Here is a 14,973-nt window from a genome sequence, read left to right on the forward strand (position 1 = left end):
TTTGGGAGATGAATTCCCGGCTTGCCAGTTGCACTGGTTCGCGCCTTCTCGCTTCCCTGCAGCGTTCCTCCGTGTGACAGACCACAGCTTATCCGCGTGGCTGCCGTTGGATGCTGGGCTCGAGGCAGATCTTAGTTTGGGGCTGTGACTGACAACGCTGCTATAAACCTTCTCGTACCTGTCTTCTGATGGAGGTACCCCAGCGATGAGGAGCTGCGTTCCAGGGTTTACCTTACCCTTCAGTTTCACGCAGGCTTCAGTTTGTAGAGCCTTCTCGGGTGACTGACGTGCACCCGGGGTTGCAGACCACGTGAGTTATGCCTCTGGCTTCTTTCATCACAGCCCTGACCTCACCGCTCGCTTTCTTACTCACCGCCCCTCCGTCCACTGTTTCACCAGCCACTCTGGGAGGGTGGGAGACTGGCTGCTTCACTTTTGTGGCTTCAACACCTGGCACACCATGGACCCTCGCTAAATGAGTGTTGGAAGGACAGGGGACCTCCTTGTGGGAAGAGTGGTTAAGACTCCACGCACCCAGTGCAGGGGCCTGGGTCGATCCCTAGTCAGAGAACTAAGATCCCGTGTGCTGTGTGGCACAGCCAAAAAGACCCCCCAAAAAATACAAAAAAGAGAGAAAGGATGAGAGAAGGATGAAGGTGGCCATTGTTGTCTTCAGGTCCTTACCTGTACAACAGTGTGCGTGGTTTGTAATTCTGGTTCTTTCTCCTGGGGGGGATCTGGGGGAGAGATTCCATTCTCCTCCCTGAGTCATGGAATCCCTGCTCCAGGGCACCCGGGCAGAGCCGTGGAGACAGACGGAAAACTCTGGGAGGTGCCGTTTCCCGCTCCTGCCCGAGACCTGAGTCCCAGCTCAGGTGTCCTCGGAGTGAGCCGGGGAGGGCGAGATGAGTCAGAGGCTTCGGGAGCAAGAGGAGCCTGAGAGTGTGCGACACTCCTGATGCTCCTCCTACTTCCTGGGGTGGCCTGAGTTTGACATGCATGCAGATCAATTCCAGGGGTGCAGGGTGCGAGGCCAAGGGCACGTGACCATGTGTGTACACGGGGAAGCTGAGGACGGCTGTACAGGCCGTGTACTCCTCTCAACCTCCTCCTCTTTTTTAAAAAAAAAAAACATAAGCTGCTGTGGAGCGTGAAACAGGCACTTGGGAATGACCGGCAGGAAATCTTCACGTTGCCCAGTTCACTCAGGTTTTCCACTCATGATGTTCCACTGCCTCTTCTTTAAGGACTGAAATGTATCGCTGTGGTGGCCAGCCACTGTTACTTACTACGCCCTTCCACAGCAGCCCTGACACAATTTGGCCCTCTCGGAGTTGTGCAGTGCACCACTTGAACAACTGCACAGGGCCGCTGCAGCAGATGCCATCTGCGCCCTCATGACCCCAGAGATCACCATACAAAGTTCATACGACTAACGGCATCCACGTCACTGCATCCTAGGAGCCAACCTCAACTCAGGAAGAATGGGAGCTGGTAACTACCCACCCTGGCGTCATCATTCCTCAGGGGGAGGGCTCTGAGAACATCACACAGTCTCCCGGGAGGTCCCCGAGGGCGCACTCAGGGGCCTCCCGGGCTCCCTCCCACTGCCTTCGGGGGGTTAGCTCCCTCACAAGCCAATGCACCCAAGCCCCGGGGGACCCAGGACAGTGGCTCTGTCATGCCCTCTTCCTGTCACACAGTCCAGAGGCTGAGAAATCTTCAGAATAGACACATGTCCCTAAAGTCGAGCCAACACAATGGCCTTGCGGCACCAGCCCTGATTCCGGTGTCGGCTTCTCCAGTCACATCCTAGGCTTGGGCCCTGGCACCAGGGGGTTTGGCAGACGCATCTGGCTCCAGTGGAAGCCACTCCACCCTCCCGGCCGGCCAGCTGTGTGCAGACCCCTGCCCCTGGAGAGAGCGTGCCCACCCGGGCCCTCCCACGGCCGAGGGCACTGACCTGTTGATGAACTCTTCGTAGCAGGAGTAGATGGCGGCCAGGCACACGGCCACCAGGTTGGGCAGGACCCGTGGATGGGGGCAGTGCCCCGTGGGGCCATGCATGCTGGAAAAGAGCAGAGGGCCGGTGAGCGGGCGGCTGTGGGGGCACCGCCCACGGCGGGGGGTGGGGGGCGGCCCCGAGTCCTCTGCGGGCAGGTGGCAACCCTGGGACCTGGGTCCTGGGCTCCGCTGTGCACAGGCATGAGGGCCAAGCTCCGGGCCGAGGACCCCGGGCTCAGGGAGCCTGGGTTCCAGCCTTGTAAACTCTCCACTCTTTCCTCAGCTCTGGAATGAGGACAACGGCCTGCTCCTCATTTCAGGACCCAATTCTCTAATTCAGGGGACGATGTCGCCTACAGGGGCCAGGCGGCCCGGGACCGACGCGTTTATACCCAGTGGTTCTGTAAATGAGTATTCACAGCACCTCATTTTCCTGTCCACGTGGGCTGCTTTGAAAGAAGTTATTATCGGCACCCTGGCCTGGCATGGGGTCTGGGACATGGTCCTCTGCAAATGCCAGCCACTGTTACTTACTACCGCTATCTCTGCACCTGTTTTCTCATCTGTAAAATGGGTCTCGTACCCCCACTCCCAGTGCTGTTTGGAGCCTGAGGATAATACCCAAAACACTGCTGGAAAAATGTCATGGCTGCTGGGGCTAAGAGGCCTGACCGGAAACAGTTTCATAAACCATGACTGGGTGCTGCAAGGGGCCCTGGGGTCACCAGGGCTCTGGCAGAAGGACAGTCCTCTGGGTCTGGAAATGCTTTGTGAGTTCCAGGTACTGAGTAGCTTTTGGAACTGGCTTGATCAGGCTATCACAATTTTCTTAAAAAAATGAGAAGAGTTGTGACGGTGATCACTAACGTTCTTGCCACACTTAGGCCCCATTCTTGGTGTTTACATGTGTGAGTTCACCGAGTCTTCACGACAACTGGATGAAGTGAGTGCCATAGTCCTTATCTTACAGATGAGGAAACTGAGGCACAGAGAAAAGTTTAAAAAAATCAGAGCGAAACAACCCCCCTTCCCCTACCACCCTGAAACCAGAAGTGAATCAGAGGATCTGACTTCCTCGAGGCCAAGTTTGGGAGGTGGCTGTTCAGATCCCCGGTGAGGACTCTCCAGGGCTACCAGGAGATGGTTCCCCACACCCCAGCAATACTCTTATCATTTAGGATGGTTACCATTTCCCGAGTTCCTACTGACCATCAGGCACTGTGCTAGGGGCTTCCTCAGATATCATCTCATTAATTGCACAAACAATCCCGGTAGATAACAGAGGAAAGAGGATCAAAGAGGTACAGTAACTGACTTGATGTCACACAGCAAGTGAGTGCCTCAGATGGTATTTGGTCAAGAGGACCCAGGAGACCCTGGTAGAAGATGAGGTGCCTAGGGCCTCTGAACGCCAGCAGGGCCTCTCCGAGCATCAGCAGAGCGCACAGTTCTGGTGCCGGGGATAGCTGGCCTGCTGGCCAGGGGCGGAGGGGCCCCAGCTGAGACCCACCTCTGAATGAACTTCTTCACCACCTCCATCCCCGCGTTGAGCTCGTTCAAGGCAAGGATGTACTCCTGAGTAAACAGCCTCAGTCGCGGGCACTTCCCAAAGTCCTGCAGGGAGCGCAGAGGGCAGGGGTTGGGGGAGACCAGAAAGGGTGGGCGGTCCCACTCTGCCCCGGGTGTGGGAGCAACGGGGCGCCGCCAGCCACGCCCTCCTCCTGGAAGCGCACACGTCTTCCACGTGAAGGAACGGGCCTGCTCACGCCCAAGCTCATGCCCTTCCACGGCTGCCCGCGGAGCTGGGAGACGACCTAGCACAGGACGGTCCCTGGCACTGGTCGGCCACTCTGCGATGGGGGCAGGGGTCAGCGTGCCACCCAGACGTGCTGGGAACACAGCCCAGCTGGGCCGCGTGGGGACCCGCCGACGGCCGGCCGGCCTCCAGCCGTGACCACGAAGGCCTTTTCTGCAGCCCCTGAGGGACTCTGGGCCCGCTGCGGCCTGGAAGGCAGGTGTGTGCCCTGGACGGGGAGTGCGTGCAGGGAGGTGGCTGGTGAGTCCAGGTTAAGCCCCACAGGGGTGGGGCAGGAAGGAGGAATCATGTGTCCAGTGTGAAGAGCGGGGGAGGCGAGTGTGGGCCAGGAAAGGACTGCCCCCCATCCCATGTCACATTAGGGACCCGGAGTCGCTGGGCTTGTAAACCCACGAGCTGGGGTGCCAATAGTCAGGAGGGCTGGTCAGGGTGAAAATGAGGTTGACCAGCATGACCTCGGGGCAGGGGGGAGCCTGGCAGTCTCCAGCCTCCTCGGCTTCTCCGGCCCCCACTCAGGGGAACCCACTTAACCAAAAGCACCCTGGGCCAGAACTCTAATCTAAATAGAGCCCCTGGGGACTTGCCCTGTGGATCTCATGGATCCCATGGGCCCTGGGGAAAGAGCTCAGGGTAGGACGTGGCCTGCCACCTCCTCCGACCAGCTCACAGAGCAGGTTTCCAGAGCGACCTAGGGCTCTGCACCTGCAGGGAGGGGCTGAATGAGGTTCCCCGAGGGGTGGGGGCTCATCTCCTCCCATCCTGCCCGCTATAGTTACGCCTCTGCGTGAGGAGGGAAGCAAAAGCCACGGAGAAAGTGCAGGAGGAATCTAAACACGTGCACGCGTGTGTGCACACATATGTACCTACGTGCACACATGTGCACGGGGCCTGAAGACGGGGCCCCTGCCTGAAGCCTGACTGCGCTTTCACACTGAGGTAGACGCCCACAGTCCCTGGGAGAAGGGCCCTCCCTGGGCCCACTGCCCCCCCGTCAACAAGGGCTGCAAGAACTCATCTCCAGGACCCTGCCACCCATGAGGTTTTATGATTCTATGAAAACTGCTTCCATTAAGCCCTGCTAAAGATGACTGCCATTACCATCTCTGCTATTAGATTTCTGCATAGTCAAGCTCATTTTTAACATTATAGATTGGTCTGGTGGCCTTTGAACACATGGGTGAGGGACATCTTGCCTCTTTGGCAAAGTCAAACATGCTCCCCTTGGAAAGCAGGTCAGATCAGCCAGTGGTCCACTAGGACCATGGCCACATCTTCCTGCCACCGTGTCTAAAAGAACACGCTAGTAAGTGGCATGTGGGCACAGGGACTGTGATCATTCTTAGGGATGCAATGAACACACTGTTTAGAATCTCCAGGAGAACATACTTAACAACTGCTTCCATATCTAATTTTCATTGCGGCCCAGGGAGTAACATTCTTTGGGATTCTTAACCTGGGTTTGGTCTGCTCATCCCTGAGATGGGACACGTGATATGCTGACAAGAGTTGCACTCGCAGTATAGGAACTGCAGACGAGGAATCCCAAAGCACCACGGGGCAGGTGTGTGTGGGTATGTGACCCACCCCACTTCCCCAACGTTCCGGTGCCCCCTGAAAGAGAGACACTGCACACGGGGTGGAGAGCTGTCAGGGTTCGCACTGTGCTAACAGGTCCGTGGCTGGCGGCCAGCTAGGCACACGCACCGGCCAGTGAGTGACCAGGCCCTCCATGCCAGCTCCCAAACGGTGCCCTGGCTGATCACTGAGCTTTAGGGGGTGTTACGGGGGTGACAGCGAAGGCTCGTGGAGCTTCCCACATGGGGCGTGAGCCAGTCACATTCGTCTCTCCTGCAGGAGGGCCCCACTCCTGACCCGGTCCTGCCTACAGTTCTCCTCACACAGTTCGGCGTGTAATCAGCAGACTTCAAGAGCAAGCAGGACTGTGAAGCTTTACAGTATCCCTGGATGCTGGGACCACAGAGGGTAAGTTCTATAAACATGAAGAGAGGGCTCTTGCCTGAGGGATCCCGGGCTCTGCCAGACCACAACAGACGCTATAAATTCTGGGTCTGCCCTGTAGTTGTTCTGATTTTTATCCAGAAAATTACATGGTCAACACTCCGGGCCCATAAAACTAACCAGACATAAGGGAGACGCTGTATGGTCAAAGCTTGGGAGGCTGCCTGAATTTTGACGTTTTCCCCTGTGAAGTCAGACGTCCTAAGAGAACCCTTATTGAGTGCTTCTGTACCTGAGGAGGGTGGACCCTGGCCAGGGACGCCCTGGGGGTTGGCTCTGTCCCTGACAAGTGCGATGAGATGAGGTCCTTTGCCAAAGGAACTCCAGCACCTTTGCTCTGGGCTCCAAGACAGCGTGGCCCTCACTTCACGCCACATCCACGGTGACTTTAAAGTTAACAGTCAGGGACCCTTTTCTCCCAGCTGGCTGAAGCCGGAGAGTGCCCTTGAAGTGATTAAAGCCCCAATCAGGCGGAACCCCTCTCAGCCCCCACCCCCCACCCCCCAGCAGAGTTTCTTTCTTAGTCCTGGAGACTAAACTGGATGGAGGGTACCCACCCCCTGTGTTCCAAAAACAAGAAAAACATGTTCATCTCAAACCACAGAGGAGGGCTCTGAAACAAGCGACAGTTCAACGGCGGTGTGCCATCGGTCAGTCAGAGAGAATTCGCACAGCGCCAGCACGGGCCCACGCTCGTGGCTGCCTGGAGGAAGATTCCGATGCTACTCTGGGCTCCGCAGGACGAGTGCTGTGATTGACTAAGGATGTCTGCCCTGGGCATGGGACGGGGGTGGGGGGAGCGTGGCACACGTGTCCTGCGTTTCCACCCTGACTGTGGAAGGGGGTGGGCTGCATCCTCCTCTCTGGGGGCCTGGTGTCAAGGCAGGAAAGCGCCCTCCCAGATCAAACTGTGAGCAGGTCACCCTTCTTCAGAGCTGTTTCCACACCTGCCCACAGGGTCCCAGAGTGACCCACAGGACTCTCTGGGTCTCCTGGTCTGCAGGAGGCCACAGGCCATCTGGAGAGCCACGTGAGACAATACACTGGAGTGTCACCCGGCTCCGAGGGGCGCTCCATGGGCACCTGCAAGCAGATGTTACTTGTTCTGGTTCCCAGCTGTGGTCCTGGGGCCAGTCGGCCAAGCCTGCTCAGCCCCAGTTTCCCCACGTGCAATGCGGAGAAAACGACCACATCCAGGGCTGTTCCCACTGGACCGAGGCGAGACTGCAGACGGGCTGGAGGGTTACGGGAGCCTGGACCACTGAGTGTGCAGTGAAATGCTGCCTCTGTGCTTTTAAAATTGACTACAGGGCAGACTCGACGCGGATCTCCTCGCGTTTCACGCACGCCCTTTTCCTGTCCTGGGATCCCCTCCTGAACACCTGTGACACTGAGTCGTCAGGTCCCTTGGGGCCTCGAGGCTGTGACCGCCTCTCGGACTCTCCTTGTGTTTGAGCACCTGGCCATTCGGAGGACCGTCGGGTGGAACGCTCCTCAGCTGGGACTGGTCTGAGGCTTTTCTCACAATCAGACAGAGGCGGAGGGTTGGAGAGAAAAGACCCCCGTGGGCCGGGGCCCTCCTGCTCACATCACAAAGGGTGCCCGCCACACTGTGACTTCTCACTGTTGACCTTGACCTCGCCCAGCTGGCTGAGGTCACGACCGTCAGGGCCTGCACCGCACGGCCCTGCTCCCCGCTTCCAGGGACACTGCCACTGGCAGCCCCCTCCTACGCAGTGAGGGGTTCACGCCCCCTCCTCGAGGGCCAAGGTTCCACAGGTATTATCTGTGATGCTATACACACGAGACCTATCTCTTCTCTCCCAACCACGTTATTTTTGTCATTCTTACTGTGCAAAGATTCTTTCTGCTGCCTTTTACCTGCAAAGCACAGAGCCAAGCAGGACGCTGCACGCAGACCCCGACTTGCAATCCCAAGTCCGGTCCCCCGGCCCGTGGCCGCCAGCCCCATCCCCCAGTTTTTTGGGAAAAGTGACAGACTGGAAGCTCGTGGCCCTCGGCGGGCTCTGCGGAGGGGGGCCCGGTGCAACTCACCATGTTATGCTTCAGGATTCTCTGGACCACGGGGGTGAACACTTCGATGACCACCATGGACCGGGGCCGCTCTCTGCAGTGCTGGGGAGACAGCAGGGCACAGTCAGGGCTGAGCCAGGCAGGGTCCAGCTGGGGCCCCCGGAAGCCCTGACCACGGTGTGTGGGGGAGGCGGGGGGCCCAGCTCTGCTGCCTGGGACCCCCTGCTCCACACTGCTGTATGGCTTTCTGTTCCCTTTGGGGAGAGTAAGAGAAGTGGGTAGGGATGGGACCTCCTGCTTGCTCTCTGTTTTGATCTGACAGTCTGCAGTTGTTTCAGGTGGTACAGACAACCCTATTTAACAGGACAGTCCTATCACACAGTCCTGTTTAGCAGAGTGAGATTTCTTTAGCACGAAGGTCCAATGGGAAGAGTCTCTTGAAAATTGGAGGCTGGTTTTTGGACATGAGAATCTCAAAAATTCTGTGACTTTTTAGTCGAGGGCTTTGACAGTAAGCTCGCTGCCATGTGCAGGGCACACGAGGCTCTTGGTGTATTTATCTCACTGGCATGGGGTTTTGTTTTTCAAAATGAAATTGAAGGCCCTCGGGTAGAGCAGATGGGACCCGCTGCTCCAACACATTTAAACCTGCCGGGGCCTGAAGGCGCTATTTCCAGAGGGCCTGGACTTGGGATATGAGAACCCAGGGCTTTCCTGGACAATCCTTGACAAACAAACTCTCCCCAGATCTCAAGAACTAGCGGGCCCTCAGTGCCCGCCTGGCCACGCCGCACCTGTCTCACTGGTGCATACAGACCACACACCCAAGAACTCGGGGAAGGGGGTCGGCAGGAAGAAGACCGGGGAGCTGGACGAGCAGCAAACCCAGGCCCAGTGACTGTCCAAGGACATCAGATCATTGCATTAAAAAGTCACCCGGCAAGGGACCAAGCAGGACTGCCTGCTGGTCCAGCCCCCAGGTCGCCGAGGTGCAGTCTCGAGTGAAGGATGACTGGTCCCGACGTGCTCTGGGTGTACTCTGTGTGAATCCCACCGCGAGGCTGACGCTGGATCCCTGGGAGCAGAGATCCTGCTCCGAGGCTCCTCCAAGCTCACCTGCACTCCAACCCCCCAATGTTTGCCCGGCTGAGGGAGCCCCATGGCCATGCTCCCACTGTGGGCCAGCTGGTGCTCACAGGAGCCCTGGCTAATAAAAGCCCAGCTCTGATGTCAGGAGCCAGAAGATGTGCTGCAAACTTCTCTCAAGACGGCCAGGAAGATACTCCCAGGAAAAGCTCAGTGCTCCCCTCAACCTGTTGGTCTGGACCCTGAGCCTCACTTACTACCTGTGTGGTGGAGACGGGGGCCTGGCTCATCTCTGACTCTGTCTGGGGCCCTGATCTGTTCAGGGAGGAGTCTGAGTTTGGGTTTCCAGCAAATTTTGCAAAACCAACCCCCGCAGCGCACACACGGAGACAGGCTGCTTCCTGCAAACAGCCCCGCTTCAGCGGTGCCATACCTTGCAGAAGAATTCACAGAGATCGGGTGGTGGATGGTTGTTTTCCAGCAAAGGAGCGATTGCCTGGAAGAAGAGGAACACACGTCAGTCGGAATCCCTTGGAAGGAATCGCAGGGGGTGTGTCAACACACGAGGGTTGATTCACAGTGGAAAGCACGAGCTCCCGGTCGCTGTCTGGGCAGACAAGGCCAGTTATGTGAGCACCTCAGTGGAAGACGAAGCCATGGAGACTGAGGCTCTGTTCACAGTGGCAACGGGCAGGCTGACCCCCAGGCGGAGATGGGGCCCAGGGTTGTACTTGCCTGGGGCTGTGCTGTCCAATATAGAAGCCCCTGGCCACGTGTGAATCTTACCATTTTAAGTGACATGGGAGAAAACCTTTTTTTTTTTAGCCATGCCATGTGGCTTACAGGATCTTAGTTCCCCGACCAGTGATCGAACCTGCAGCAGAAGCAGAGTTCTAACCACCACTGGACTGCCAGGGAAGCCCCAAGAAAGTAATTTTCAAGGCAATAAAAGTACAGTTCCTCAGTTGTGCTAAACACATTTCAAGCGCTCACCAGTGCCACGGAGCTAGCGGCCACCGCCGTGTACAGGGCAGACAGAGGGCATGCCCATCACCACGGGAAGCTCTCCCCACGGTGTGGGAAGGGGGTGGTGGGCTCCAAGCTGACCGCGAGGCTGAGCCCACCACCCTCGTGGCGTCCCCCACAGCCACGTGGACCAATCACTGCACTGCTGATAACACCAGCACACCATGAGCAACATCACAGCAGCCGCCGCTGTAACGGGGCGCCTGTCTGTGCCGGGCTCCAGGCTGTGTCCCGTCACCCACTCTTCACTACACGCTGGGAGGCGGGTGTGCGTCCTGCCCTTTCCTGAGAGAGGTGAAGTCTGCGGCCCAGGGTCACATGGTTAGGAGGTGCTGGAGCCAGATTTGAACCCTCAAATGTGACCCAAGAACCTGAGCTATTCACCAGCCGACTTCTCAGCCTGAGCTCTCCACAGGACCGGGATATAGGCAAGCCATCTGGGGACAGACAAGCTCCGTCTGGAGCTGGGGACAGCTCCAGAGGAGGGGAAAGGGGGCAGTGACCCCAAGTAAGCCAGGCCCACAGTTTGGGCTCCGCACCTCACTTTCAGAAGCTCAGTGCCCGGCCCGCTGGACGGGGATGCTCCACTTCCCCATGCGGGTGACATGGGAGAGGCCGGGTCACAGCAGGGGCAGGGGCCGGGGCCTCCCCCAGCCCTCGGGTCCTGGCCTGGGCCTCAGGCCTGCTCCCCGCTCTGGTCTCTGGGAGGGGGGAACATGAGGCAGGATGGAGCCCCCTGGCTCCAGCCCCTTCCATCAGGCTGGGTCCCCCCTTCACAGGAACGAGTCAAAGAATGAAGGAGTGGAAACAGATTAAGCGTACACAGTGGGTGTCAGGCGGGGGCTCCACGCTCCCATGGCTATTATCTCATTTGAGCCTCAGGACAACTCTGTGAGGTCAAATGGGAGTGATTTCCACTGTATAGATAAAGAGACAGAGGGGCGGGGAGGCTGTTACAAGCCCTGCCCCAGTCACGGAGTAGTGAGCATTTTAGATCATATTATTAAAAAGGAGGGTGCTTCTTGTGGAATCTTTCCCAGTTAATTGTTCCAGCAGCCCTGCAGGAAAGGCAGTGTGGTCACACCCATTTCACAGATGAGAAGGCTGAGGCCTAGAGTGTCAAGGTAGCTGAATAGAGTACAGGGCAGACCAGGGGTTCTCCCCCGGGGTTGCTCTGCCCCCCTCCCAGGGGGCACTAGCATGTCTGGAGACAGTCTGATTGTCATGACAGGGGGGTGTGACTGGCATTCAGGGGGTCGCGGCCAGTGACGCTGTGACGTCCTACAGTGGGCGGGACAGCCCCCATCACCAAGAGCCATCCATGCACATACGTCACTAGTGCCGAGGGCAAGACACCCCAGGTGAGACATGCAAGAGAGGGCTTAAGAGAATCTCCAAGACATGTTGTTAAGCAAACAAACCAAACACAGAACAACACATTCAGCTTCACATCATTAATGTTAAAAACGAAATATAAACACACAACCGTATCTCTCTGTATGGGTTTATCACCCCGAGATGCCCCAGGGCTGGGATGGGATGAAATCTTTCTTTTTTGTTTTTAAAAATATACTCATGAAATTCTTATAGAAGTAAAGAATATCTTAAAGATATTTTAAGTAAAATTAAAAGCTCTTCATTATTTGCCCAAGGTCTCAGCTGGTATGAGGCTGGCCCAGGGTCACTCGCCTCTGAACTCGAACCATGCTCGGCTTTAAGCCCACGCTCTTCACCAGCACGTGGGAGCCCTGGCAGGGTCTGGACCCCAGGTCCACGCTTGTCCCGTGACAGGCCAGCTGCTACTGGCCAACAGTGACCCACAGCACTGATGCCTGACTGATGGGCTGAATAAAACCAACTCAAATTACTTGTGAAAGTATTTCTGAAAACTAAGTACATTAAAAAAAAAAAAAAAAACCTAATACCAATCCCTGTGGGGAGAAGACTGACTGTCAACAGGTCGGATCAGATAATGTAACTGCTGGAGTGGACGGAGGCGATGGAGGCCGTGTGCTCATTTTAATAGCACTGGTCACAGAGAACACGGAACGCGGGCGAGGCTGCAAAACGGGGGGCTGAGGGTCAGACCTCGGGATCACATTCTTTCCCGTTCTCAGGCTTCCCCGCTGAGCAGGGAAACTCAGCCCAGTGCAATTAAGAGGTCAGCCCGGCCAAATTAGCTGTATAAACGCAGCCCGGATTTCTCAGATCAAAATTCCTTTCCCAGGCTCCTCCCAAGTCCAAGGCCCTGACCCCGCTTCGGGAGACAAGGTGCAGAGTGGGACCCGGGTGCCGCCAGCCGGGAGGGAAAGACGCCAGCGCCTTGCTCAGTCGCCGCCTGCTTCAACAGACAGAGCCTCTTTGCCTTTGCCTGTGCTGGGCTCCCTGGACTGCTGTGCCCTGGAGCCTCCTATCCGCTTGTTAGGACTCCAGCCCCCTCACCTCCTCCTTGAAGTCCTCCGTCATCTTCCTCCCAGTCCCTCTGTGCTCCCCTAACTCCCTGGATGCATCTCCAGCCCAGACTGCGTGGTTTCTGGATTATCTGCCAGGTTCCCCCAGCACACAATAATCCCTCAATGGCAGCTCTGTCGGCGGAACAGAGGCCAGCATCTGGCACATACTTGTCCTCACGGGTCAACAGATGTCTGTTAAGTTAAATTATTAATTGATAGTATGCTAGAGAAACGAGGTGGTGGGGAGGCCCAGGTCGATGCTGCCCCTGTTCTAGCAAGAGAAGGTGAAGGGTGGTCAGGACAGAGCGTGGGGAAAACCTCTACATTCTGAGTAGACACACAGCGAGCAGCTGCGGTGAGTGACTCTGCGGTGGGGGCTCCACAGAAGCTGCGGCCTCTACGCTCCGTGATTAAAACGCAATTCAAAGGGGCATGGTGTCTGGGATGTTGCCCTTGTGTCAAAGGCTGTACCCACGGGACCTCCTGGGCAGCCGAATGTTCCAGACCCTTTCCCAGGCACACAGAGCTCTGCCTCTCACTTCCATTTCAAGTTCTGCCTTCCTGCTTCTACTGCCTTAACGTTTCAGGCTCCAGCAAAGCTGAAGCGTCCAGAATACCCCATGTTGCTTAAAATCTCTGTGCACACTTTGTTTTCTCTCTCTGGAAAGACTTTCCTCTGTTTCCCTCATCTGGCACACTCCTATTGATCCTTCAAAACCCAGCTCAGAACCTCACTGCCTCTAGGAAGCTCTCTGGCTTCTTTCCCAGGTGAGTTCACCACTCCACTCTCCAGATTACAAGCCTCTATCTTTGCAATGATCTCATTTAATAGATGAAGGACTCCTTGGGAGCAGGGGCTGTCTTCATTATCCATGAATTCAAACACACAGCACAGGGCCTGGTGCCCAGAAGGGGCAACTTCTTTTCTTTCTTCTCTCTGGTGAGAGTCACACTTCATAGCTTAGAATCACCCAGGAAGGATGTTTCACCTAAAACACGTTTACAGTCATAGTTAAGTCCCAGAGACTATCCCTCACTTTGCACATCAGAGGGAATTAAATCCAGGTTCTGTGTGTGGATTAATTAGGAGACAGGTCCTAGGGCAAGAAAGAGCAAGTTTACCTTTCAGCTAATGGGGTTACGGCTGAGAATACATTATATGGTCTCTGCCATCTCCTGCCTCTGACTCTGTACAGCAGACTCAGGAAGGAGGAGGTGATTAAGACACATTTGCTACAAGCCTCAGAGACTGATAATTACCACCCCCTCCCATCAGCTGGGGCTCTGACATGTGCAAAGACAGGAGGGAGGCATGTCTGGCCTGACGGAAGGGACAAACCTGAGCAAGGCCGCCGTGCTGGTAGATGACGCTGGTGCTTGAGGAATTCACTCAAACCCGGGGAGGGCTGCGGGCACGGGAGGGGGCGAGGGAGGGGGCCGCCCGGGACTTACCACGATGATGTTCTCGTGCTCCTGGGTGGTCAAGTTTGTGTTCTGAAGGGCGAGCAGGGAGAGCGGGAGGAAAACAGAACAGAACGCACGGTTAGTAAGATGAAACACTGGTATCTCAAAGGTCCACACGGCTTCAAAACCGCTTTCAGCCTCTCGGACAGAGGACGGTTGTCACTTTTTCTTAATTAAATAGATCAGAAGCTGATCAAAGTCACAGTCAGGAAGTGGGGGGTAGGAGGACACACAGCCTTGGGGCAGAGAGGAGTTCCAAGTCCCTGTTTCACCAGTGGACTGACACACCCTCGGATGAGTCAATCCTCAGTGAGACAGTCTCTTCGTCCAGAGATGGGGTCCACTTCGGGCTTAAACCTGAGCTTGGCCCTTCTCATGGCGACACACACCACCTGGAAGCCTGGAGGCAGGTGCGTGATAAACACGTCAAACGACACTTTTGGGTCTTGACTCTCTGTCAGCCAGTCTTCGAGAAGTATTTCAGGGGATCCCAAGGAACACGAGTGTTCCATGATGTTGGCCCAAGATGTTTTAGCTATGTTAAAATTCTAGCGACTAACCTGCAAAAGTATTAAGTAGAATGGATTAAACTTGCTAGATTTTTAGGGGTTTTTTTTTTCTCTCCTCCCCATCTGGAATTTTCTTACACAACTGGTACCTGTGACCATCATCCTGTGTATAAGAATGAGGATGTGAATGAGGAAAGGGACAGATATCCAATAAATAAGAGACAGTGAGAAAACCCAAACAGAGCCTCGTCTGTTTCGCTAGCATCCTGGTGTGTTCTGCTCTGAGCGTCTCGGTGGATGCAGACTTTCACTGGTGTCGACTCTTTCTCTCCAACAGGTGTTCATAATGCAAACTCCTCACTGGGCAGTAAATGGCAAGACTGACACGGTCCCTGGATTCTGGAAGGAGCCCCACGGGCTGAACAGGTTTTAAGGAGTGTCTGGTATCCAACACGTTTACACCAGCCAAAGCAAAGGAAAAGCGAAGGAGCTATCCTTCTGCTTTGGTCCAGGCAGCTGGCCACCCGAGGGAGGCGGGGTGAGCGCCAGGAATATCCCGGTT

The 14,973-nt window shown here is 56.1% G+C and overlaps 1 protein-coding gene across 2 annotated transcripts in view; it reads right to left on the reverse strand.

Annotated features, from left to right (window-relative positions):
* The window catches only part of LOC122421712 (c-Maf inducing protein), a 204,790-nt gene that overhangs the window by 26,485 nt on the left and 163,332 nt on the right, over window positions 1–14,973 (reverse strand). For both annotated transcript variants that reach the window (XM_043437945.1, XM_043437946.1), the window contains 5 exons: window positions 13,891–13,932; window positions 9,393–9,455; window positions 7,895–7,975; window positions 3,515–3,618; window positions 1,964–2,068 (listed from right to left, as the gene is read on the reverse strand). In XM_043437945.1, the coding sequence (XP_043293880.1) occupies window positions 1,964–2,068; window positions 3,515–3,618; window positions 7,895–7,975; window positions 9,393–9,455; window positions 13,891–13,932 (395 nt within the window). The remainder of the gene's footprint in view (window positions 1–1,963; window positions 2,069–3,514; window positions 3,619–7,894; window positions 7,976–9,392; window positions 9,456–13,890; window positions 13,933–14,973) is intronic.

This window comes from Cervus canadensis, chromosome 18 (assembly GCF_019320065.1).
Source record: "Cervus canadensis isolate Bull #8, Minnesota chromosome 18, ASM1932006v1, whole genome shotgun sequence".
Classification (NCBI taxonomy): domain Eukaryota; kingdom Metazoa; phylum Chordata; class Mammalia; order Artiodactyla; family Cervidae; genus Cervus; species Cervus canadensis.